The 26,966-nt window shown below is 45.9% G+C and overlaps 1 protein-coding gene across 1 annotated transcript in view; it reads left to right on the forward strand.

The window, feature by feature from the left end:
* arl15a (ADP-ribosylation factor-like 15a) overlaps window positions 1-25,464 on the forward strand; it is a gene marked incomplete at both ends in the record, with an annotated part of 89,344 nt that extends 63,880 nt beyond the window's left edge. Inside the window, one exon of the mRNA XM_079223013.1 lies at window positions 25,312-25,464. Within this exon, the coding sequence (XP_079079139.1) occupies window positions 25,312-25,464 (153 nt within the window). The remainder of the gene's footprint in view (window positions 1-25,311) is intronic.
* Window positions 25,465-26,966: the final 1,502 nt, after the last annotated feature.

Here is a 26,966-nt window from a genome sequence, read left to right on the forward strand (position 1 = left end):
TGAATCCTGTATCTTGTTACTTTGACCCTACAGCAGTCGTAACATTCTCATTGAATGTTATTCATCAAGTTCTCATTCTCGGTGGTATTTCTTACTGGAGCAAGTAGTGAATATGTTTCTTTTCCAGCCGGTTGCGTCCAGGCACTGCTCATTGGAGACAAATAGGCCGTGGACGAGACTTGAACGCCTCATTGCCCAACACTCCTCCATCACCGCTGTGTGCTGGGACGGATGAGTGATTGTATGTAAACAGTGCACAGGGTCCCCGGCACTGCTCACGGGGCAGAACCAATGTGGGAAGTCTTCAGACGGCTCTTGAAGGACTTGAAAGGAACACGGGTCGGCCAATACCGATACACTCAAGTCTCCGAGATCCGGTTGTACCCGTCACTCCAAACGTCAAACGCTTCCCTCGGAATGAAAGGTGAGCAGAAGTTGAGGAACCGCTCACCAAAAATTCCTTGTTTCTAGGACTTAGTTTGATCCCAGGTTGAAAAGGTGACGTCTGAGCCGAGATTTCTAGCTTTCTAGATTTCCTCGACGTCACGTTTCAACTTTTTCCCGCCAAGCCGGCGGCGTCCGTCGTCGACTTGACAACCAGGACAACAGAGAAAGCTGGCGAAAGCGTACGACCAGGGAGGGCTCCCTCGGCTGAGCGGAGAGAGCGAAGAAAGGGGAGTAATCTGCTCTGTCTGGTACATTACCCATGAATGAGTCCTGAGCACCTCTGGGGACTCGTAGAGGATGCACTCTGGTCTTCGGACACAAAGAAAGGCCACGGCCGGTCACTTTGTAGCACTTAAACTCCACCGCCCCTTGCTTCCACACATCATTCACTTCAGTCATTTCTGGGCTTTTTTGTTTCATATAGTGTAGTTTTTTTGGGACAACCCGTGGCCATTTAAACGCTCGTGTGAGTTATTATGTGACTTATTATGTGAGTCATCTCTTCTCAAAGCGCCTCGTGACTTCATTACGTCTTCAGCCATTCTGAGAAAACCTTAAACACCATCACAGGGTTCTTACGCTCATGGAAAACCTGGAAAAGTCATGGAATTTTAAAATGGTTATTTCCAGGACTGGAAAAGTCTTTGAAAAAAATTCAATCCCAAAAGTTTCTGAAAAGTCATGTAAATGTGTTATATTCATGTGTTCATGTCGTTCATTTACGCTGAGTTTGAAATAATTAATATGCTTTTAAAAGAAAGACGCTCTCAATATAAGCAGGCATACATACAGGCATCTATATAAATGTTTATTCTTTTAATCAAACTATTGTCTCATTCATTTGAGTCATTTGAGGTTTACTGTATGCTTTGTATTCTCATTGTTTTCGTGTTTACACCCAGATTTCACTAAATGTTTGGTCATGGAAATTTGATGAAAAGTCATGGAAATTGGTTTAAAATCGTGGAAAAGTCATGTAATTTGGTTTAAAATCATTAAAAGTAATGGAATTTGGTTTAAAGTCATTGAAAAGTCATGGAAATTTGGTTTAAAGTCATGGACAGAAAATCATGGACATCAACAGAGAGGTGAATTAAAATGAACCAAAATACAGGTTGAGCCCACATTCCCTTGACTTCTTATCTATGGGCAAAAAAACCTCGCAAGCAACTGGCCATTTGATCCCCCGTGTCCCATCTCTCTCCACTTTTAGAACCGGGCGGCCTCTTAATGGGGACGTCCCGGCTGGCATGGGGGGTGTCCAGACTTGCCCCGGCACAGGGGGCCTTTCCCACCGGTTGAATCACGGCGCTGTCTTTGAATGGATACGCCCGTCCCTCCCGTGTCATCCTCCTCACAGCAGTTACCATGTAGGAGAGCTGATTATAGCCCCGCACTGGCCGCTCACGGCGTATTCTGCGGTGATGATGTCACGAGTGCAAGAGATCTCCGTGACCTTAGCACAACATGTTTACATGCCCACCTTTAATCCGGGGGCACCGGGGGGGGAGGGTTGTGGGTTCGGCATTCCTCCGTGTGTGCATTATGATCTCATGACATGTCGGACGAGACGGACTTTGTGTCGAGTTTCCTCCATCTGTCCACGAGGTGTGTCATTACGAGTGATAAAAATCTCTCAAGCTGTTCATCAGATCAAAAAAAAGTAATTAAATCAATAAAAACTGTCGTGGAGGAAGTGGAATACAGTTTGTCGTAACTTCTAATGACAGGGTGTGAAAATAATCCACTACCATCCACTATATAATTAATAATAATGGTTTCACTCCTTGGTTCTGCACATTACAAACTTGTTATTCCTGTCATAAGGCAGCAAATGCATGCTTCTTTCTGTAGTTATATTTTCTGTCAGTTTGCATGCACAGTAAGCATCATTTCCCCCCCCAAAAAAAATTGAAATAATAATCAGACTATTGTATGCTATATGTTAATTGTTTGGGGATTGGCTGAGGTCAAGTAGGGGTCATTGTTAGGCCAGTACGGCTTCCCAGGTAATTCCAGTTGTAAGGGTCTCAACAAGGTCGCAATCTCCGGGGGCAAAGAAAAATAAAACGTATACATTTTTTTGTTGCAAGAGCCGTATCGAGTTACACATCAGGCGCTGATACATCTTTGGCATTCAGACGAGCAGCTGTGGACTGTTTCAGCGGGTCTGATCTGATTATGCACTCGCTCAGACGTTCCGAGGTATTTGGTTCTGCACTGCAGTACGACTGCGACTCAGACGCTCGCTGCAGACAGACAGCATTGTGCGGGACTTGGCAGACACCCCCCGAAGCGTCTTTCTGAAAAAGGTTACCTTGTTTGCCCCTTGAGCTATTTTCACTCCGCTTCTCTGTCTGGACTCGCCAGTCTGTGAAAATACTCCTCACCCCCTCCCTCTCTCCCTCTCTCTCTCTCTCCCATCTCATGTCTGTCATGAAATCACCAAGTTCAGGTATCCAAAGCAGACAGCAGTAAACGGGCGTTTTAATAGGCTGTATTAACACACCTGCTTTGCAGCACATTCCTGATTACACGGTCTAATGGGACGGGCACTTCAAGTGGGATTAGTGGAGCCTGGGGGCCTACACCTGAACCTCAGTCCCGCTCTGATATGCAAACATCTTCTGACTAAAGCCGCAGTCGGGTCTATTGTACGCCGGCTCCGACGCTGCGTTTGATCTGCGTGTTTATCCAGAGGCTGTCTTCCACCCCGTTTAGCTGACTTTTTATTTGTATTTTTTTTTATAAACGATAGAGCAAAATTGTAGCTTGATAACATACAAATACAATTTTTTTTTTTCTTTCAGTATCCACAAATGTGTGCGTACGTTCCCGAAATCTCAGTACACACAGAAAAGTATAACCATCTTGTGGACTCTTCATGATCTGCACCATGAACGGTTGTGCGGTCCTAAAGCCCAGGCAATTTTTTTTATTTAACCCTCCCGTTGTCTTGGGGTCAAAATGACCCATCAGCACACATTCATATGCACGCGTGCACGGGTCATTTTGACCCCAAGACAACGAGAGGGTTCAAATAAAAACACCAATGCAGACGCTCAGCAAGTCAGCTTCCTAAAACAAATTATTGGAGCAAGCGGGAGCTACAAATCACCATCGAGAAAATGTAACCCTCCCGTTGTCTTGGGGTCAAAATGACCCGTATACGCGTGTCTATGAATGTGTTGATGGGTCATTTTGACCCCAAGACAACGGGAGGGTTAAGGTGAACTTGGGGTAATCACCGCCTCGTTCCAAATGTGATCAAAGTGCCGCTGGGTAACACGCACCGGAGTCAAAATCCTAATGATGGGTTTGTTTTTCGGTTGGCACATGTTGTGTCATGCCCAGTGTGCCGTTTGTGCCGAATGTAAAAGAACATCCGTCTCGTTCCCCGCGCAGAACGTCCCGCGTTCCGGTCCCCAAGTGATTGTCGTCGAGTTTAGCCTCTTTTTGGTGTTTGTTTGGGCGGCAGTGGAGGCCAACGTGATACCTTTTTTTTTTTAGTACATGTGAAAATTCCCAAAAGAAAACCGGTTCATTCCCACTTTCCTTATTTTTACGTAACACCAATGCTCCGTGTCCCTGCATGCTTCCTCCTGTTGCCCGTGGCGCGTTCTGTCAGCCTTGAAGTGCCGTCACCGCCCCTCCAGCTCTGACCAGTGATGGACCGGATGTCTGGGGATGTGACTCAGACCTGATGGTGAAATGTTGAAGGTCTCCGATGTGACGTGACCAGAATGACCCGACGGGATGTGATGTCTGCGCTCGGCGGCGTGACCGGTCCTCTCGGAACAGACCGTGTCGCTGCTGATTTTAGATTCCGGCACTCGCCGTCTGGACGAGAACCAAAGCCACGCCGGGTGCTTGAGAAGCAGCTCCAGACGACGTCTTTCTAAGGATGTACGAGTCCTTTGCTTTTATTCTGGGAAGGAAAAAAACGGAACAAGTCGTTAAAAGCCTCTTCTATTCTTTTTTTTATTCCTTCCTGCTCTATTTAAATGACTCCTTTAGTGTCTGTTGCGCAGAAGGGGCTTTCCGACGCGCAAGATTTATGAGTGTTTCCTCTTTTCTTTTGGTAATCCTAGCCTGTGGAAATAGTCTGTTTTCTCACCTGTGGAGATGAAGCGGCAGTCATTGACAATGGAAAGAGGGTGGCATTCCAACTCTCACAATCACTGCTGAAAACTGTACACATCCGGACAATGGCATGTTTAACGGACAGGTTTATGTGTCATAATCTCTTGTAATTGAGGCCCTCTGAAGTCATGTGTGTGTGTTGGAGGCCGCTATTGTATACTTGACATGCACATGAACGGTCGGCGCTCGCACCTCCAGCGGAGGAGTTCCTTCACCGCAACGCACCTGTGGTGGAGGAAGCGTTCAGATCTTATACTTTAGTGAAGCGATACACCGATTTAGGAATGACTGTTTGCAAGTGAAACTCCTGTATTCAAAATTGTGCTTACGTAAAAGTACTATCAAGAAAATTGGCGTTAAGTATAAAAGTAAAGGTACTCTCGATACAGTCGAGATGGGCTCTGTTAACGTAACACTATTATATATTATACTATTAGATTATTATTGGCCCAGTAATATGCAATAAACACGTAAATGTTCCAGCTCTGTTACTATAGACATAATTTTACTAATTCTATATACTGTTGGTTGCAAAAAAGGGAAAGTCCCATTAACTTTCATTCTTTTTAATGGCCATCAGGGGGCGATATCTCTGGTTGCATTAAGAAGACCAACTATGATGATTCATTCACTTATTCCCTCAGTAAACATTGTAAACATGAGTTTGTCTCAATCTCTAGTTTCAAGTCTTCTTCAATACAGCATGATGTTCATTTAGTAAATTATGGTCGTTTAGAGTCAAACAGACCATAAAGCAGGGGACGCTTTAAAGCAGGCTTTTTTGGGATTAATTGACAGGATGTATAAGGCGTCCCGAAATCAGTCCAAATATGCGACTGTGACTCTAAACATTAAATGTTGCTGCCTGCCGATGAATGACAATAGTCGTTACAGCTATGCATGCGGCACTAGCATGAAGGGATATGAAATAACTACATTCCCCTGGGTCCTAAATCCCTCCATGTTTAGCTTCCTATCACAACCTATGAGCGAGTGGTGAATAACGGCGGCGGCGGTCCTTTTCGGCGTCAATAAATGGATGTGTTTATTCGAAAAAAAATACCGTGATATACCGTGCAACCGCCAGAATCTTACAAAATACCGTGATATGAATTTTTGGCCATACCGCCCAGCCCTAGTCACTACCCTTCCCTGGTTGCTAAAAGACAAGATGGCGACGGCCGAAATGCCAAACGTGAGGCTTCAAACCCGCAGTCCTCAAACCAAAGGTTCACTTCCTGTCCGCGGCCTACGGTTGGGTGGTTTGACCTACTGTGTAACGCTGCTTCGTATTTGTTGCGCTCATTTATTTTTTAAGTAAGCAAAGGTACATAAGAAATGTAAGTACAACGCTTCCCTCTCAAGTGTAGTAAAGTATAGAGTAGTACAAAATACAAAATACTCAAGTACTTGTTACGAGTGTTGAGACCTGTGCTCTATATGGTCAGCAGTGATCACAAAGATGATCCAACTGGTCCATCTGGTCTGAACAGATCTCCCCAGTGGGTCTCCTACGTAAAGAGAGATGAAAGCCATGCAGAGGCTCAATGCTCAATGAAAATCACATCAAAGTCTCTTTGTGCGACCAAACACAGCGCTGACGAGTTTTTTGGGAACGGTTCAAACCACCAACACCAACATCACCACGGCGACGACGACGCTGCTGCTCGCTCAGCAAATTAAGCTCTGATCCACTTTGATTTGACTTTGATTTGGTAATTTGTGTTCGTTTGACTGCTAATTGATTCCCCGAGGTGCTTCACTCAATCACTCTGAGGGAGAACTCTCTCTCTCTCTCTCTCTCTCTCTCTCTCTCTCTCTCTCCTTTTGATGCCAGTGGGTTTTGTGTACTGTAAATGTTACTGTATACAGTACATACAGTTGCCTCCAGCTGATCAGAGGCATTCGATGGTGATGAGCAAAGAAAATACCGTCCAAAATCATTAATGGTTAGTTTTTTCCTTCGCCCACAACACAAAAAAAACCCTGGTTTGAGCACAGATGAACTAAAATAATGGCTCAGTTGTGGTTTCAACACATCACTTCACAGCTCCCCCGGTTTCTTTTGTTTAATACACACGCCGGCCGTTTGTTTAAACAGGTTTCAGTCGGCGATAATGATTTTCAGCTTGACGGTCGGTGACGGTTTGTGTTTCCAGCGGAAATCTGGATGAAGTGACGGTGCGATGACCTCGCTCAGTTTGGACGTTTTGTTTGACTCGCGCGGACATTAAGGGAGAAGAATGCAAACAGAGGCGCTTCATCGCTGTCAGCGCCTCTCCAGAGCGCTCGGCCGAGGCCTTCCACGTGTGTTGGAGCGCCGTTAGCATTTTGGAGCACAAGTTAGCATTTTATCATGCAATTTAAGGATGAAATGGATAAAATATTGGCACTATTTAGCATTAGTTAAGCATGAGTAAACACTTAATTCATCATTTATAAAGCTTAGTTCCAACATGAACACTCATTAGTAACTCATTATAAATGTTTTGTTCTTGATTAATAAGCTTGACTATTATGTGTTTCATGATTGGGTCTTCATACTTTATGAATGATGGATTCCCCATTTGTAAATTTTATAATATATATCGCAAACCAATTATTAAGGACTTATAGATAATAACTTTATTTAAATTGCACCTTTTTAAAAACAAAGTTTACAAAGTGCTCTACAGAGAATCAAAGAATAGACATAACTTAAATACCAGTAAACAAAAAGGATCATAAAGGCAATGAATACAGCAAAACAAATAACCAAAAAGAGCAAATGCAATAGAAAACAAACAAATAAATGAAATATACAAACAAAACCAGGGGAACAAAAGAACTGCATAATAGATCAGATGATGCACTAATGGTTAAAATTATTATTTTAATGATGAATTAAGTGTAAACTCATGCTTCACTCATGCGAAATAGTGTGTAGTTATTATAAAGTGTTACCAAATTATTATAATAATAAAAAAAAGCTTTAAAATGTCCACTACTACCATCACAAACTAAACCAAGCGAGAAATGACGAGAGAGAAAGTCTGGATTTATATTGTGTTTTTTATTTATTTAACAGTTCAGGTTTTTAAAACTAATAAAACACATTAGGTCACGTTAAACTGTAGGTTAGCGGTGTGATGCTTCATGGATCTGAAGTAACACAGCTCGCATCTGCTTTATTAAAATGGAATTTAAACACCTAACCATATTTTGTTGTGTGAGGCTCACGCATGTCCTCCCTCGCCCCGCTCGCTCAGGAGAGAGAGAAAGAAACCACAGACTTGGCAGCAGCACCCGCTGCTTGTGTGCGGACAGGAAAGATATCCTTTACGCACGGAACATTGTGCTCTGTCCTCGACATGCGATCAGTGCTCTTCCCTGAAGAAGAGCCTCGGGATGCAGAGAAAAGTGCACTCGCTGTGAAAAAACACACAAAAAAAGGACTCGATGTGGTTTGCAGCCTCTGCGTGTTGCGACACTGGAAATGATGATCGCTACTGGAAGGAAGGCTGGAGGGATGCATTACTAAAACGGGGGATACGTTGGTGAACTGATCCCAAATGCTCTTTAATTATGTAGCAATGGACAAAGTTTAGTCAAATAACGTGCGACTTGTTGTTTTGAAATGTGACGCAGATCCTCCCCAGCGTCACCACGGGTTACTCAGCCTCCACAGGTGGTAGACGTCCAGATGGCTCCTGCAAAGGTCCATCCGGTGGACCACTGCTCCTCAAATGGTGCTGCGTGGACCCCTGGGGGCACGGGAGATTTAACAAATATATGTTTTTGGTTTTATTTAACCAGGAAGTCCCATTGAGATTAAAAATCTCTTTTTCGAGGGAGACCTGGCCAAGACAGGCAGCAGCATAAGAAACACACAGTTACAGTTAAAATAAACTAAAAGCTAAGAGACAGTGACGTAACACAGTCAATTTAAGAGAAAGAAAGAAATGTAATATATTTAAAATGAGCATCCATTAAAAAAAAACTTTAAAAATAGTTATTTAATACATATATTATATTCTATATTAAATGTCACAGCGCTGTGTATTACATATTTTTTGAGAAAACAATATTTCACAGGAATACTTTACTGAAAAAAGGTTGAGAACCACTGAGATAGACCACTTTGCTCCTGGTCACTAACCAGTTCACGGGCTCTCTCTTACTAACCAGTTCATGGGCTCTCTCTTACTAACCAGTTCTCTCTCTTACTAACCAGTTCTCTCTCCCAGTAACCAGTTCTCTCTCTTACTAACCAGTTCTCTCTCCCAGTAACCAGTTCATGGGCTCTCTCTTACTAACCAGTTCTCTCTCTTACTAACCAGTTCTCTCTCCCAGTAACCAGTTCTCTCTCTTACTAACCAGTTCATGGGCTCTCACTTACTAACCAGTTCTCTCTCTTACTAACCAGTTCTCTCACTTACTAACCAGTTCTCTCTCCCACTAACCAGTTCATGGGCTCTCTCTTACTAACCAGTTCTCTCTCTTAGTAGCCAGTTCTCTCTCCCAGTAGCCAGTTCTCTCTCCCAGTAGCCAGTTCTCTCTCTTACTAACCAGTTCTCTCTCCCAGTAGCCAGTCCTCTCTCCCAGTAGCCAGTCCTCTCTCTTACTAACCAGTCCTCTCTCCCAGTAGCCAGTCCTCTCTCCCAGTGCCTCTGTGCGTGTCCCGCCCTGGAGCTCACTCTTCTCATGCTGGATCTTGCCTCCCCACTTTGCACTTTTAATATTTATCTCATTTAGCGTAATCCCAATGCGATTAGCGCTCCCTGATGATAATTGTTGGCACGCGATCTGGCAGTTGTGATCAAAACGGGTAATTTGTCCAAACTGAGCCCTTGAAGAGGTTCATCTGGAGTCTCCACGGTGACTGGCAGCGGCGTATTGCTCATGTTTTGTTAACCGCGGAATGGCATTCATTTTCCTTCTGTGTAATTCATTATAAGTGCTGACTTAATTTAAGGCCTGCTCTAATCCGCCATGGGGCCTGTTTTTTAAAGTGCTTTAAAAAGTAGCATTTTCTGAAAATTCTGAATGGAATTTCGTTAAGAAAATCTGCTCTTTAAAGAATTTCAAAAGTACATTAAAGATGTGTTTTAATTCAAATTCAAAGTGCTTTATTGGCATGAATGTCAAAAAAAGCTTTAAAATAACAGCTGTCATCTCGTTCTTTGAACCCAGCGGAGCTGGTTTACGTATGTTTCTCTTATTTGAGTGTATTTATCACAGTTTAGACAGTAACTCTATTTATGTGTGTGTTTGTGTGTGTGTGTCCGTTGCGGTCACTTGACATTGTACAAAGATGACGTTTGATCAAAGTGCGTTGGGAGAAGTCCAGGACGGAAGCGGCTCGTCCACCACTGTCCCGTCACATGTTGCACATGGTGAAGTCGCAGGTCTTGGCTCACATTTGGGTGGTGGCTGTGCTCGGTGACTCATGTGGCGCCCGGTGTCTGAAACTTTCGTCAAACGTCTGGCACGTTGTGTGTGTGTGTGTGTGTGTGTTTGTGTGTGTCATTGTAGCCGGTGACGCTGGTGGCTCTGAACTCCCCAGTGGCTGCTGATTGGTTGTGCAGGAGATGAGGCACAGGTGAGGGCCAATCAATGAACCTTGAGGAGGAAACGATGCAATGTGAGCAACTCCGTTACCGAGCGTCTCCAACTAACTGGTTCAGATCACCCTTACGATGCCTCGCACTTGCGTCATCGAGTGGAAACGTCTTATTATTGCCAGCTCACTGAGAGGAATCAACAGGATGAAGGTCGGAGAGAAAATAATGAATGTTAAGGGTGTATTTAGTTTTGGGAGCTTTTGAAGTGTTTTTAACACCAGCACACAGTACAATGTAGTTTATAATGTCGATAACTTTCATCTAATCATTTAGTCTCATTGAGATCTCAACCTCTTTTCTGCAAGATCAGTGCAGCAAGAAGGTGCTGAATGTCTCTGCATGATGCCTTTGCTTTTTAATGATCGTCGCAGTGGATTAAGACGACCCTTTCCATCGCCATGGTTCACTTTCACGCTGTGATCTGTAGACTTTAGCTTCTATCTTTATTCTTTTTTTATCATTTCCCCTCAATCTGTAATCCTCCTTCACACACATGTTGTTGACCCTTCTCACCGAGTGCAGTTAGTGGCAGTGTGGGCTCCGTGTAGCTCGGACAGCTTGACGTAATCGCAACGGGGAGGGGGCGGGGCTTAGCGATAGTGCAGCCATATTCATATTAAACGTGCACCATTAGAAGTGGATACGTCTGTACATAGCACGAAAGACTATTCTTCAATCCTGGATTTCTACGGACGATTGGCATGAGGGGATTTTGGAAGTCGACAATGTCAAGACATGGAACCGGTCTTAGAGATGGTGGACCCTTCTGGACTGGACTTTGAACTCACCAGATTAAACATACTGGTACTGATGCTGACTTAAACTGACCAAGTCTAATAACCAAGATGTTCTTATCTCAGACTGGTGATTTGCCAATGTGTTTATTATTGGTTGTCTATTTTTATTTTATTTTGCAAATATTTTTTCCCCTTTTGTGTCGTTTTCTATTTCCATCTTTCTTTTGTATCGTATCCTTAAAGTTCTGTCTCGTAAAGTTGTAAAAACAAAAGTGGAGCGTTCACAATGAGTTTGGGGGTCCTTGCTGGTCACCATAGAATAATGAGACAGAAGGACTCTGTGAGCAACAATGAGCACCAAAAAAAAATTACAAAATGTGTCACCAGAATTGTTGTTTTCACACGACTCTGACGGCTACACCTATGATGTGACATCAGGCTCCTTTTGGAGAAGGAGAACTCTGATCCAGTGCGTCATGTCGGACGTCTACCGTCTCGATCCCAGCGAGTCGTGACGGGCTGATTTTCTTTTTTTAGGAGAGGAAGGGCTGTCGAAAAAAGGCCCGGAGGAGGAAGAGGAGGGAGGGCTGGTTAGCCGGTCCAACACTGACGCTCACCACCTCAGTGATGCTCTGCCCAACGCTGCACAGAATGTCCCCGTTGCGTCGGCTTGCCCTTTGTTTTGATATTTTGTCTCCTCCACATATCTCCGGTCAGTGCTTAATCATCATGAGGGCAGTCTGTGAGCTATAACCTCTCTTAGTCGCCTCCTCTCGGATGTAATCACCAGTAGTAAGCGTTCAGACCATCAGTAACGGTTTGCTGCAGCTCTGGCGAATGATTCAGCAGATGTCCGCATCCCTCAGTGGGCCGCCTTCGCCTTAAGAGAGTTAAGTAATGTTGCACAAGTAGAAGTGAGCCAATGCAATCTTTCTTCTTCTCTCTGCAGAATAATAATTAAGAGACCTTTCCAAAAAAAATGGGCTCGTTGCCAGTCTTGTAAAGATGAGATCATTGTGCACTGTCAAATATGTGTATATATATTTTTTTTTTCCTTTAGCTAGACTGCCAAAGATCAACACTAATGAAAACTGCAAATTGAGTGCAGTCAGCTTTTTTTTAATTCTGCTAATTTCCCATTGAACTCTTCTGCTGCAGAGAGTTTTCGGCACATCGACCGGCGGAGAGGCCGCCGTCGGAAATGTCGAATTCATATATTTTTGGGGGATTGAATCTATTTCGTGCAGGTGTTGGACCTCCTCGTGTGCAGCTGGGCGGGTCCTTGCTGCTCTCGCTCCCTCTCCACGTACGGGGAGAGGGGGAGTAGTTAAAACGTCTCTCGGCGGTGCAACTGTAGAACATTTGTGCCGTTGCGGATCAGATTCTCTCTCCCGAGTGTGCTGAGTGAGCAGGGCGAGACTGATGGAAGGTACCGGGGGGGAGGACGGGACGAGCAGACAGACGGGGGAGGGGGAGGAGGGGGGAGGGAGGGAGGGAGGAGGGTCAGGTGGCGTGACTTTTTACTCCACAGCTCACTGACCTTGACAATGGAGCCACAGACAGCGACTCGGATAGCTCTCTGATATCCTCTCTCTCTCTCTCTCTCTCTCTCACTTTCTCTCTCACTGTCTGTTTCCCTCTCCCTCTTCCTCTCATCCTCACATCCGCTCTCTTTCTTTCTCCAACTCTCTCGCTCTCTCTCTGTTTCCCTCTATTCATCTCTCTCTTTCTGTCTCCTTCTCTTCCCCTCTCGCTCAATCTGTTTCTCCCTCTCTCTCTTCCTCTCATCCTCACATCCGCACTCTTTCACTCTCTCTCTCTCTTTCACTCTCTCTCTCTCTCTCTCTCTGTGAACTAGCTGAAATGCCCCCCCCTCCTCCACCACCCACCCTCTTACCTCACGTCTGCTCTTTTTCCAGACAAGCGGGTTTAAAAAGTCAACTGCGTATTGAGCCGTCTAGACTGAAGCCGGTCAGCAACCGGTCCCGTCCTCCCCTCCCCCTCCCCCTCCCCCTCCGCCCAACCCCCGACCCGCGAGTGGCCGGCTACGATGGAAACCTTATTTTTTTTGATGAGGAGCAGGTGACCTTGCTGAGCTCCGTCCCTTTTTTCTTCTTTGTACAAAATGACTCTCTGGCCGCACGATGTAAACAATATCGACACGAGTTGTTCTCATTTTTCTGGGAAAATATTCACTCCGATGTCTTGTGTTGAACTTATTGCTTTCAGCACATGATGTTCCGACATAACGGAGACAAATCAATGCAGCGCCTTTTCTCTTTACAAGGTGTCGGCCTTTTTAAACGAGGGCGAACTCTCACCGATGCCCGCCTCTTATTCTTTTGATGTTGTTTTTTTAACGAGTCATTTTTTCTTCTTTTTTTTACTTCCTGTTTTGGACGCCAGCGGCGACTCGCTGGTCGGCTACACGCGAGCCGGGAAACCTGCGTAGAGGCAGCAGCTCTCATTTTATATCAGCATTCATTCATTCACTCATATGTACTACATCTCACTTTTTGCATTGTCACTAGGTCTGTAGAGTACTGGCACGTAACATGCGTGATTGTAGATAAATGATTGTATCCTTAAATGTTTCTTTTGGAAGATTAGCCAGTGAGCTAAAAGAGATCCACTCATCCACAGAGATACGTCCCAACAATTTTTACAATCTGCATCAGAAGCAAATGTAGTTTTTGCAGAGTGCGTTTCCTCCTCCCTCCAGTCAGCTGATGAGGTTTACTGTACGGCACCCCGGGGTGTGACTTGTGTGTTTCTCTAGTCGGCCGGTGGCCTCCGCCACGTGCAGCCGGATGACTCTCACCTTCGCAGCAGCGAAACAGCTCGATAATTTCCGACGGAGCGACTTAAAATTACGCTGACTTTAAATGTCTTTCGTCTGCCTTTCAGTCTCGTGTTGCGCTTCACCTTGTCGTTCCCTCTCCGCCGTGCGATTGGAGCGTTTGATAACGCGACCTGAAGAGGAGACGGAGAGGGGAAAGCTGCTTCATCCACGACGCGTCTGCCGCTCCCGGATCATTTCTGTGACCTCGGGGAAGGGGGGATGCGTGATGTGCCCCATTTGTATCGCCCCGTGAAGGGTTTTCTTACCGGTGCGGATGTTAATAAGTCGGGGGTGGTTCGAGCGGAGTCTGTGATCTCTGTGCAATGCGTTCTGTTTCTTTACAAGTCCCTCCGCGGTGGCTGGAAAGTGAGCGACACCGTTGCATTATGCATGTGGAACAAAGTGCCTGACTCCTGGTCGGGCCATCAGATCTTCTTACGGCCCGTGGAAGCAGGCGGGGGGAGGCGGGGGGGGTTGTCGCTTCTACTCGCTGTGACCGGAAGAGGGCCACCAATTATGACACATGCCAGCAGGAGACCAAAAGTCCCGCAGTCGGTGGCCTCGCGTCCGACTGCACCGCTGAGATCAGAGTTGTGAGTCCAGATGTTTGAAGCTAGCGAATTAATCTGTCTCTCATTTTTGAGAGACAGATTCTGCGGACCCTCAGTGTCGGGAGAGATCTCACGGACTCGCACCCAACGCTTCCTCCGAAGGCGAGGGTTGCAAAACCAGTAGAGCGGCACGTATTGATTACCCTCTGGAGAATGCGCGTTCGACCTTCCAGGCGCAATATGTGAAGCTACTTAGAGACTTCTCGTTTCTTTGATGGTTTATCTCTCTCACATCTTTGTCCGTCCCGCCCCGCCCACCCTCATCCCCCTGCTTTCTCTTCCCTTTTCCCACCCATACAGCCTTTCTCATCCTGTCACTGCCCCCTCAACCCCCTGTCCGGGAGCCGGTGGTCCCCGTCCCTTTGGGGAGGTTAAGGGGCACCGTGGGTGAGAGGGCATTTTTCGGCAGGTTTTGTGGGCACCGGTGCTCGCCTTTTTCCCACAAATGCTGCTGAACCCTGACCCCCATCCAAATCGGTGTGGAGTGCAATTCAGTCTACCAGACCCTATTCAGGACCGGACTTTCCATTGGAGGAGAAAAGAGAAACCCCCACCACCTCCATCCCAATTGTGGTCAGGGCTCTCCCTTTGTCCGCTGGTCAAGCAGGGTCGGACGACCGGCCGCCACTAGCCGGGACAAGACTTCCGAAAAGCCTATTCAGCATGTAATCTGACCCCCAGGTTCCATTGCTGACTCACAGGGATCAAACGCTGGGGATCCCTGGGGGGTTCTCCTCCATGGAGGTTTTCATCCATTGAAATTTACCCTTTGGACAAAACTCCAAATTACTTTTTTCTTCTTTTTTTTTAAAAAAGTTTAGTTGATTGCATAACAATGTTTTACAAATGCGACTCCTGGAAAAGTTTGATCTTTTTTAAATACCACCCTCCGTTATTGAGTTTTAAGTCGATAGAAGTGGAAAAGAAGGAGCACATGGGGCGGCTTTCATCCTCTACTGTTGCGGTATGGAAATGTTTTGCTGGTGCTGTGGCCGGGGCGAGTCGTTGGCTGCGCGCTCTTCGATTTCCTGGAAGTGGTTAAAAACCCAGCCAGAAGCAGTTCTGTAACAGAAGGAAGTAATAGCGCATAAAAATAAACACATTTCCTAAAGTACATCAAATCTCACTTTTTGAAGCTGAGGGGCGCGACCGCAACCCTGCATTTACACAGAGACACCACTGGCGTGTGGATTTAACGCGTTTCAGTCGGGCGGAGTGATGAGTGCCGTGATTAGTGGAAGCCGGGGACAGCTGGAAAAAGGTGCTTTGGAATGCGAGTTGTGTGTCAATAAATCCGCCTTGCTTTCATTAGGCCCTTTGTCTTGTGAGTAGTCTGAAGTCCCATCGTTCTGCATTGTTCCCCTCCGCCGTAACGCACAAACCCCGAGGACAACTATGACGACGTGGTCGTGATTACGACGAGGCGACGGTATGCGAGTAGGTGAGAAAACACAGGAACCTCGAGTTTCAGATATGATGGTCCAATGGCATGTGACTGTGTGTGTGACGCATGGTTTAAATTTTTTGCAGAAGGGGAGCACTTTGATTGTAATGCCGCGTGCTGTGTGCTAAAGCGGGGGCCCGGCCCGCTGCAGCTTTCAAGCTGGTCAACTGTCAGGAGTGGAGCGTGAAAGGGGGGCCTCTGAGTGAAAGGGGTGGAGGGTCCCACTAGGGGGGTCCTGGAGGAGGGGGAAGGAAGAGGAGGAGGGCTTGTAACGGACCTCCTGGGCTTTGAGGGCCCTCTGTGTGGGCCGCTACAGCGCGGCGGGCCCTCTTCACAAGAAGAAGAAGAAGAAGAAGAGAGGGAGGCCGGGCTCCAGGGGAAGGTGCCGGTGCACCGGCCCCTGCAGCAGGGAGCGTGGGCAGGACGCCAGCTCGCCTGTCTAAGTCCCACATACCAGATGTTCCTTGGCCTTTTAATAAATTGAGTTACTGTAAATCTGTAATAAAGCAAGGCAAACATGGGCACCCCCCCCCACACACACACACATCCCAGATATTCTGATCTGACAGACTTTTCCTAGCGTCCCACAGGTCAACCCCTGGTGAAGGGACCGTGTCCCAGCTGCCGAACCTGCCAATTATTTCCCAACCCACACAAGGGGACGGATGTTTTCCTTCCCCCGACCCGCGCTCTTTAGCTAAAGAACATGTCATTCATGCTTCTGGACTGTAACATCACCGGGCTTCTAACCTAATCTATCCTTGATCTCCTTCAAGGGGCCCCCGAACCCAAAAGACTAAATGTATTTTAAGATGTTCTGGTTGAACAGAAAGTCAGGTTTCATAATCCTGTGTTTGGGTTAATGTCACCAAAACCCTATAAAATAATCAAACTGATGCTGTAAACTGTGCTTCGCTACATTAAACTTGCCCAGATGTGTTGATGTGAGAAGAAATATTTAGCAGAAAGAAAATGTAATAGTGCTGAAAGTAGATAAACGTTATTGAATCACCACCCATCCTTTACCCGCTATGTCGAGGTGTGTGTGTGTGTGTGAATGCGTGCTCCGCAAACACACACCGGACCCGAGGCTCAGATGGGTCTTTCCCCTCAGGTCACAGCAGCCAAGTGTTTGTAGAAGTCATCCGATCCACCGCAGGAAAAACTCCCAAGAACAAATGCTTCTGGGCTGCCGAAAAGGGCCGGTGGAAGAATGTCCTCTGTGCGGTCCCTCGCTTAGATTTACAGCACCTCTGAGGACGGCTCTGATCCAGCAGTGGTCAGTTGACTTTGAAGAGAAGTGCACCGCGAGCGAATCACTTTGAACCTGCACTGAGCCGAGCCGGAGGGAGACCCGGGGTCCCACCTGAGTGTGGAACAGGACGGTAAATCTCAAGGCACCGTGACACGGGGACTTGCGTCTTAATTTGTTGCCTGCCGAATCCCCCGGTCCAGCAGTTCTACAACTATGGCCTGGTTCCTGTGGCTTTTACGCTTCTGGATCGTTTCCACATCAAGTGAAAAATACTAAAGTGAAAGTCCACATCTTTCTGTCTTTCCTCCACTGCCTCTCTTCAGGTTTACGGTCCTCGCATTCTAGGCTTTTTGCCGCCGTGGGTTCTTGCAAACTTCTGCATGCATTTCTTTTCTGAATTTGCTCATGCATGGCTCTGCAGTGGCGCCCGCAAACCACGGCAATTACGCAATTGTGGCCAATGCCGCAATTTGCCAAATGTGAAACAACTGTGTGCGACAACTGTGCGCCAACAAGCCGTTGGTCAGAGGCGATTGAGAGGCCTTCCTTCAAAAAAAACACGCCGGCCATTAGAAAGCCGGCGCGTTTTTAAAGACCAGAAGTGCGAGGGAAGCAAGTAGGGAACGGGATGCTGTGACGGCAACATGCAGCCATTGTGAGACATCTCGGGCGGCTTTTTGGTGAGTGCAGGAGGATGCATGTGAATGGTGGCCGGGGTTTTTGCCACGGGGACCGATGCGAAATCCTTTGTACTCGTGTCTCTGTCCTGCACCACCTGTTAGCCGTCCCAACCAAATTGAAAGTCCATGCTTCGTTTAATCTGTAAACAAAGGTGGTAGTGTCATGTGCCCCTCCCTGCAGGTACTACTTTCACTCAACCCATGATCCGGTCTTTATCTACCTTGGGTAATCCTCTCAGATGCAAAACTTTGGGTCCGTTGCCTAAAGTGTTAAAGCTTTGCTTAAACAGGCTTTAGCTTTTGCTCACTGGCCGGTGGGCTGCCCCATTCGACACCTCCCACAGTTTGTGGTACAATGTTTGTTTCTTCACAGGCTTCCCAAATGTTCCTCTCTTTGGGCACCTCTGGGATTTTGCATGTCTTTAAGGCTCTCTTAGCTAAGCCGGAAAAAGCAAACAAAGGCATATCTATTATATGGTAAGTGGATCTCACATTACCCCCCCATTTCAGTGCAGTCGCCAGCGCGGGCCACTTTCCAAGTGACTGATATTTTCACAGGGGCCAACATGTCAAGGGATGGTGTAATTGATTGTCTTGGATATTTGAGTCTGCCACTTTCCCTAGTTCGGAGACCCCCCTAATGCTTCTGTCTCCAGTTGTATGGCTTACCCGTGTGGTGAGCTTTTGACACATGACAGTGAAGCAGGATAGACATGCTGTCATGCTACATATTTGGACAAGGGCATTGGAGGCCACATGTTCTATTCAATGAGGAACATTTATTCTAAACACTATATTAACAATTCCCTTTTCTAAAACACATATCAAGACGTGTCCGGACGCTTTCTCCTGCCTTGTCCCAAAGGTCACGTTATACACACATGCTCCGAAGCCTTTGAACAAAGGGTGTGTTTTTTTTGGTTGAAAACAGGCCCGTGCTGAAGTTCATCCAAATGTAAACCTCAAGGCTGAAGTCATCGGTTAGCCAATGACTTTATTGAGTAAACCTCTCCTGCTCCACAAAGGAGTTTTGATAGTTACCTGCAGGACAGACGTGTTTGAAGGATAACTTATCTGTTTGAGTTAGTCTTTTTTATTAGCTTCTCTTTGTGTTTTGGTTTCTTTCTTCTTCTTTTAAACATGGCCAAAAGGTTCCTGTTCTTCTCTTTATGATCTTATTACCTAAACAGGAAGATATTATTAGCATTACTTGATATTATTGAATTTAGTTTTGCTATTTTTCTCAGACTTTTTAGATCCTGAGGCAACTGCGAGAGCCAGACTCAACAAAACCAAAACTTCCCCAACATGAGAAACTGAGAGTTGACTTTCTTTCCCGGTACGGATCTCCTGCAGCAGTGTGTCAGTTACATCTGGCTTTGCTGTCAACCTCTGCAAGAATGCTAGAACTGACTTCTAGATTTGTTTCCAAAGACGCGTACATAGCGCAGGACCATTGAACCGGAGCAGAGTTTTTTTTTAAATCACAGATCCTGAACATGGCATGGAAACTGAGTGCAATCTGTTCCCTTGGACCTCTGCCATGGCACCCTTGAGAAAGGCACTTCACATGAATTACTCTGCACAAGCGCAGAGCCAGAAGGCGCTATAGGAGACACCACAGAGGTGGGCCAGGTACTGGTGTGTGTCAGCTGACTGGGTGCTGCTGGTGTATGGGACATTGTTTGCACAAAGGCAGTTTGGCTTGTCACAAAGTTAGTTTCTCTTTAAAATGTGAATGTGTGTATATTTGCTGGTGGTACAACACAACGGATTAAATCTTAAACGTCCCCATAAATGATTTCAGCATTGTGTTTGGATAATAGCTGGAGGGCTGAGCACCTTTTTAGAGAAGCAGAGACTCAATCTGGATTGAACTGCCTCAAGGTGTGAGTGGGAGTATGAGCATGTTTGATTTGGTCTGAGGGTTGCTGCAACTATGCATGTTATCCTCACACAGCGGCTTGTATGGAATAGTTACTTCTCATTGTTCATGCGCTCTCCTATGAAAGTCCTTCAACACATTTGTTACCTGCTTAAAGGGTTTTAAAGAAAACTTCACAGGAAACAACTTAGTTAGGTTAAGGAAAAGATCGAGAAATACTTAGTTAGGTTTAGACAATAAAACTACTTAGTTAGGTTTACTATATTTTGCGCCTTATTTTGTTTACCTTCAGTTTATTGTAATTGTGTGTGTTAGGAGGAACCAGCAAAACAAGCTTTTCATTGTACAGAGTAACTCCTATCTGTGCACATGACAATAAAAACATCTGGAATCTTTAGGTAAAGATCAGCAAACACTTAGTTAAGTTTAGACAATGAAACTACTTAGGTAGGTTTAGGAAAAGATCGTGAAATACTTAGTTAGGTTTAAGTAACAAAACTACTGAATTAGGTTTCGTAAAATATTTTGGTTTTGGGTTAAATTAACTACTTAAGTGACTTGACTTGTCGTTTGGTCTCCTGGCTGAACATTTGTGTTTTTCTTTGACTCATCCACCTGTAGCTCTTTATATTCCCTGTTCAATATTATGTGGATTACATAGGACTTGATTAAGTGAGAATACAGTGTATTCATTTTTGTAGTATTAGCTGTGAACGCTGCCTCACAACAGCCTGAAGAAGTGAGTAGTGGCAGTTTATTTTTAACTTCAGCTTGATTTGCTACCGTACTGATTTTGTACACTCTTATTTTTCAGTGCAGCCTGTAATGTAAGTGTTTGAGAACAATAACTCCTGCTTTCTAGTTTGAATGCCCAGTTTTATTTTTAAAGTAAAAACCACTGCAGATTAAATTTGACATTTAGGCATACAGATTCGTGAGGGGCGTTTCTCACTTAGATTCCCAGCAGATGACATTATGCACCTCCACGACTAGAACTTGGCCTCAGGCATCTTTCTCTTCTCTCTAGTCCGGCCAGACAGTCTTTTATTTGTAGTATTTCGCCTCTGCCTCCCTGGTGTGTTTACTTGCTCAGGAGGCAGTAGACAGACGCCAGAGCTTTTTTTGTATTCTGCCTGGATATCCTCTCGACATGACACGGTGCCAACGGAGACCATCCCATGTAGTAATCTTGCCGTGGGTCAGGGAGCAGCTGGATGCACGTGCCACGCATGCCCACCCTGCCTTAAGGAGCCTGCAGCAGGCTTACCGGGGGAGGAGCTTACGCTAACCGGGGGAGGAGCTTACGCTAACCGGGGGAGGAGCTTACGCTTAGCCGACCAGCCGCTCAGCCAACTCGTCCCTCACCTCTCCCTCAGTCGGTCCTGAAATCAGTCGCATACCTGAACGCCGATTTATGTTTTCCAGTGTTAATATTTTCTTTTTCCAGTTTACACTTACATTTCACCTTAAGTACTGTCATCTGTTGCCTGTGCACTTTATTTTTATATTCTACCGTAGAATAGTAGATTTAGTTTTCTAAATCTTAAAGTTGGCTAATTGTTAGGCCTTTAAACATGATGCCGTAAACGGACCACCTCTACCACCTTGCAAAAATCATGTAAATCCGTTATTCTTAACGCTGAATATAACTGTCTGTAATCCAGTGGTTCTCAAACTTTTTCTGTCACGCCCCACTTTGGAGGAAGAAATATGTTCGTGCCCCACCGCCCCAACAAAATTGTATCAAAATGGTCCAACTTTTGTGACTCCTCCATCTGTGCTTTTTCAAATAATAGAATAAAGAAAATGTATATCCCTTTTAAGTAAACCGGATTGCTCCATCAGACAAAAACTAATAACATGTGCGATCACTTTGTTACAACAATGCAAATCAAGTTCTATCTGTGCAAAAATTAACTAATATTTGGCAAAAAAATACTTATTGTGGCTCAAATAAACTGAATATATTTTCAAGTTAATAACAATAACGTTCAACCTGTGCAAAACAAAATGAGTCCAGATGTGTGAGCATCAGGTTGTATCAGTAATAGTGGCTGCAGTGAGCTGCTTTCCTCTGCAAATATTTAAAAAACGGGGTTGTAGATTTGATACGGCTCTCAATTAATGCTCAATGTTGATCTTAGATCTATATTCTGTTTTGAAAGACTCAGCAGCAGAAAAGACGATCTCACGGAGGCTTTTAGCAAAATGGCAAGAATCATAAATACATTTTATTTTTATATATTTTTTAAAAACAGCACCACCCCACTCCGCGCTCCACCTGTAATACCTCGGCGCCCCACTAGAGAGTCGCGCCCCACAGTTTGAGAACCACTGCTGTAATCAATCATGTCTCAAGAATGCTAAAATAAATTCCAGCCCAGTTGCGTGATCCATTCTCAGGCTCAGAGGTTTACGGCTCCCCACATAACAGAATACCCCGGTGGCTTACAGTTGAAACAGACACAGGTGATTAAAGATTTCTTTTTTGACACCCTCATGCATGCATAAGCCGCTTTCTCCCGCGCACAAGGCGAGGCCCCCGGTCTGCATGACCTAGAAGAAGCTTGACTGGATGACCCAGTGGTCAACTTAGGAGCCATCTGGCAACCGGCGTCTTGTGTGGCTTACCCTTCCCAACACCTCACGCAATTCCTTAAGCAAGCATAAGTGCGCTTAGGAGGACTTAATCTCAGGGAAACTGGTTTGGCCCACACGGTTTGACTGCGCCCGGCTGGAAGGTCACGGGGTTCCTTCAGCCGCGTAACACTGAGACGGCGTTTTGGACGCGTCCCTAAAGGGTTCTTTCCAACGGGCATCTCAGACTCGTGCACAACTGTGGATCAGCTTCCCCGATCGTACCGAGGACAGAAGGCGTTTGTCGGGCGTGTTCTGTTGGGCGAGGAGGAGGGAAGTCGGAGAAGCTTGAGCCTGTCTGCACAGAGGTCACTGCTGGCCGTTTGACAGGCTGCCAGTGCAGAGGCCAGAGTCTTCCAGAAGAGGGCCTTGGCTACAGCCGGCCCGCCAGACAGGCAGCCAGCCGCATCGTCTGCAGTCTAGGTCTGGGGCTAGGGCCCCGGACTAGGGCGGCTCGAGTTACCCAGACAGATTTGTTAACACTGTTTGGGTCCGCTCGGCTTTCTCGCCAGGCCTCCGAGCCAAACGCGGTCGAGGTGACTTAATCTGTCATTAAACTCACATTACACCCGGACAGAGGCTCGGCTCAGGGGCAGGGACAGCGCTCCCTCTCGCTGGCATGGCTGGCTGGCTGGATCTGAGCAGACACAAAGAGTACCCCCCCCCCCCCCCTCTTCTCCTCCTCCTCCTCCTCCTCCTCCCCATCCTCTTCATGCCACACACCATGGCACAGCTAGACAGCCCAGCACGGTCTAGACAAAAGCAATTTCACTTGAAGTTGAAAAGTAATTTGACTGTGTGACGGGCACCTGCGTGGATCGGGTGCAGTCGACAGATTTTGTATTTTTGGGGAAAAAAGACCAGTTGAGAACACTGAGGGTATCTGCGGTTTTGATCAATGAACCATCTTTTTGCAGAATTATGAAGACATATCTATCTGAGCACTAAAGATGCCGCGATTAAAGACACAATGGCTCCATTTTAAATGTCTTCAGGGAATTAATATTCATGAAGCCTGTGTGAAAACCAGATTGCAATCATTCGTACAAGAAAACTCTTTTTAGTATATGTCTAGTCATGCTCTTCATATTTAAACAATTAAAGAAGAAAACAACCCCAAAAACCATACCATTTTAATATTTTCTGTAAAGCGTGACTATTCCAGCGTTTGTTCGTGTGAGACGCATCTTTTGACGCCCTCGCAGGCGGAGAAACTGTCCGAGCGAACATGAAACCGAGGGAGGGAACAGGGAGGAGGGAACATACCGTTTCTATCGCATCAGCGGCGCGTTTCTCTCCGAGCGGCGGGCGGCACACTCGGGTCTTTGTACTTTCTTCACCGGCCATCAGACAAACGGGAGGAGATGGCTGAACTCGGTTCTCCTCGGGCAAACCAAATTGCTTCCATTACTCTCAGCTTGGAAATGTCAGAAACCCTAACAACCTGCAGTATCTCCAGTGGAGGTCTAAGACATCGCTTCCCTCCGCTGAGATTTGTTTTTAACGTAGCAGCTGGTTCTGGTTCTCACCCCTCCCCACCCCCAAAGAGAACCTCACCGCACCGCCATGAGCAGCCAAAAGCCCACATATGAACTTTATAACCAAAGAGCAGTACAAAAAAAAAGCCAACAAGCCACATATTTCCCAGAGAAGAGAAAACGTTTATTTAATTTCACACCGTTTTATTGTATTATACTTTTGTATTTAATATATTTGTTGACTGCGGTTGCATTCGGGCGGCTTCATGGTTTCTTTCGTTGTAGTTTTGTGAGCGACCGTGAGAAGAAAACACACGTGTGCACGGAAACCTGCGTGACCTGAGGACGGGAAGGATGCCAAGAGCTCCTGCTGCTCCCCTTTTAATGTGCTTGGGCACAAATGTGCCCCAATGCAAATTTTGGAGACCTCACCTGAATGTTCTCTGTTCTAAACCCTCTCTAACTTTGTTCTGCTTCACTTTATCAAAGTCAACCTTTGCAGAGAGAATGTTCACATATTGAGTTATGATTTGGGTTAGAGAATGTTCACATATTGAGCTATGATTTGGGTTAGAGAATGTTCACATATTGAGCTATGATTTGGGTTAGAGAATGTTCACATATTGTGTTATGATCTGGGTTAGAGAATGTTCACATATTGTGTTATGATCTGGGTTAGAGAATGTTCACATATTGAGCTATGATCTGGGTTAGAGAATGTTCACATATTGAGCTATGATTTGGGTTAGAGAATGTTCACATATTGAGCTATGATTTGGGTTAGAGAATGTTCACATATTGAGCTATGATTTGGGCTAGAGAATGTTCACATATTGTGTTATGATTTGGGTTAGAGAATGTTCACATATTGTGTTATGATCTGGGTTAGAGAATGTTCACATATTGAGCTATGATCTGGGTTAGAGAATGTTCACATATTGAGCTATGATTTGGGTTAGAGAATGTTCACATATTGAGCTATAATTTGGGTTAGAGAATGTTCACATATTGAGCTATGATTTGGGTTAGAGAATGTTCACATATTGAGCTATGATTTGGGTTAGAGAATGTTCACATATTGAACTATGATTTGGGTTAGAGAATGTTCACATATTGAGCTATGATTTGGGTTAGAGAATGTTCACATATTGAGCTATGATTTGGGTTAGAGAATGTTCACATATTGAACTATGATTTGGGTTTGAGTTGGACCGTACAGCTGCATCATTTCAAAGAAATAATCATCCTGAAAGTGATTTTTTTTATAGGCAGACCTGAAACCTTTTCATTTTTTTCTGTGTGTCGTCTTCATTTACTCTTAACCAGTAACATATAGACTGATAGTTACACATCTGAACAACATCTCACATGTGTACCTTTTATTATAACACCAACATTATTCAAATAGCCCTAGTGGTTGCAGAGATACACCCTTTTTAGTTTGGGTATGACATTTTCGAGGAAAGGGCCTACAAATAGGGTGGTTTTCAAAAAGTTAAGTAACCTCCCACTGGATGCTCTGACTGACCACCGCCTCTGTTTCTTTCAGGTCAAGAAGTACTTCGAGCTGGAGCCGCTGGCCCGAGGGAAGCGCTGGATCCTGGACGGCAGCGCCGCCGACCAGCTGGAGGCCGTGAAGGAGAGCTTCGCTCAGTTCATCGGGCTGCTGGAGGACAAGGACACGGAGCCCGCGAGGATATGACGCTCGCGCCGCTGACGCCCAGAGACATTGGCGGCCCCGCCTGGCCGGTGCCCCCTGAGCGCGCACACACACACACGTGCGCTCTCGTGCACGAGCGCAAACACGCACGCACGTAAAGTAACGGCGGACGCCGGCCTCTCGCTCCCTGAGAAGTGCGTCGCGTGTCGCCCTCCCGTCACTGCGCTCAAATCGGAAGAATGTGTGTGTGTGTGTGTGTGTGTGTGTGTGTGTGTGTGTGTGTGTGTGTGTGTGTGTGTGTGTGTGTGTGTGTGTGTGTGTGTGTGTGTGTGTGTGTGTGTGTGTGTGTGTGCGCAAGTTGACAGAGGAGAGCTGCCGTTAAAACCCACTCCGTAACGTCAAGAAAAGTCATTGAACTTTTACCAGAAATGGGAAATCTTGTTTACTACTGTCTGTGCCCCTGTGATTAAACCAGTGGCATGTGGACACTAACGCACACATCACTCACTCTGACACACACACACACACACACACACACACACACACACACACACAGCGGAGCCCAGGTTGTCTGTAGATTATGTTTAACATCTCCAGTGATTACTTTACAGGATGTGTGGGCGGGGCTCCCTCCACTGAGAAGCGCTGTGTGCTTCTCCTCGTCTGTCCACTCGATGGGACTCAGTAGCCTAGTGTTGTGTCCGCGTCTGAATATTAATCCGAATAGCGTAGCGCGTCTCCTGGAGTATTGTGTGCGCGCAGGCGGAGCGTGCGGGGGCCAAAGTGGGAGGCGGCTTCACGGAGGCGGAAAACCAGTCTGAATGCTTTTTTTTTAAATGTGCAACTTAGGGTATATTCCATAGCTCCGTATGTTAACCGCGTAGAGCTGCATTCAGAGTTCTTTCTCAAATGTGTTCGTTTCTTTTTCGGCGTTCAGCAAAAATGTCACGTTTGTTTTTCTACTATTCTACTGTAATTATTTCTTTTTTTTGCGGTGTCCACATCGGGGTTGGAGTAGAAACCCTATCAATCAAGCCGCGGCAGCAGCTGCGTCTGACAAGTCCCTGTCCGACACCCTAATGCCTTCCAACTGTCCGGAGACCCCTCCCCTGCCAGACCCCTAGGCTTCTCTTTTAGTTTACTTTTTTAAATCCCAGACGCTCAGAGTCTCAGTCGCGGTGCCACAGGTGTGCCGCTCGGTCACGGATAAAGGTTCACGCCCCCTTTTTTTTCACGTGCGCGCTTTGTCTTTCCGCTGTTGTTCATTGCCGTATTTGTCTGTGTTTTTAGAGAGAGATCTAATCACTTTTTGTACCTGACGCACGGTGGATCGGTGCATTTGATTGATTGCTCGGATGCAAAATAAATCATTGGACTTTTGCATATCATCTGCCCACAAATAGGTTTTTAAACACTCACCGCAGTCTTTCCTCCTTTTTTTTTCAATCAAATGTTTTGTCAAAAATGGCAATTAAAGTTTTCAAAATGTAATCATGGTCTTAGTTGTTATTAACGCTCACAATACTTCTTCTGCTTCTTGAAAT

Source organism: Taurulus bubalis (assembly GCF_910589615.1).
Source record: "Taurulus bubalis genome assembly, chromosome: 8".
Lineage (NCBI taxonomy): Eukaryota > Metazoa > Chordata > Actinopteri > Perciformes > Cottidae > Taurulus > Taurulus bubalis.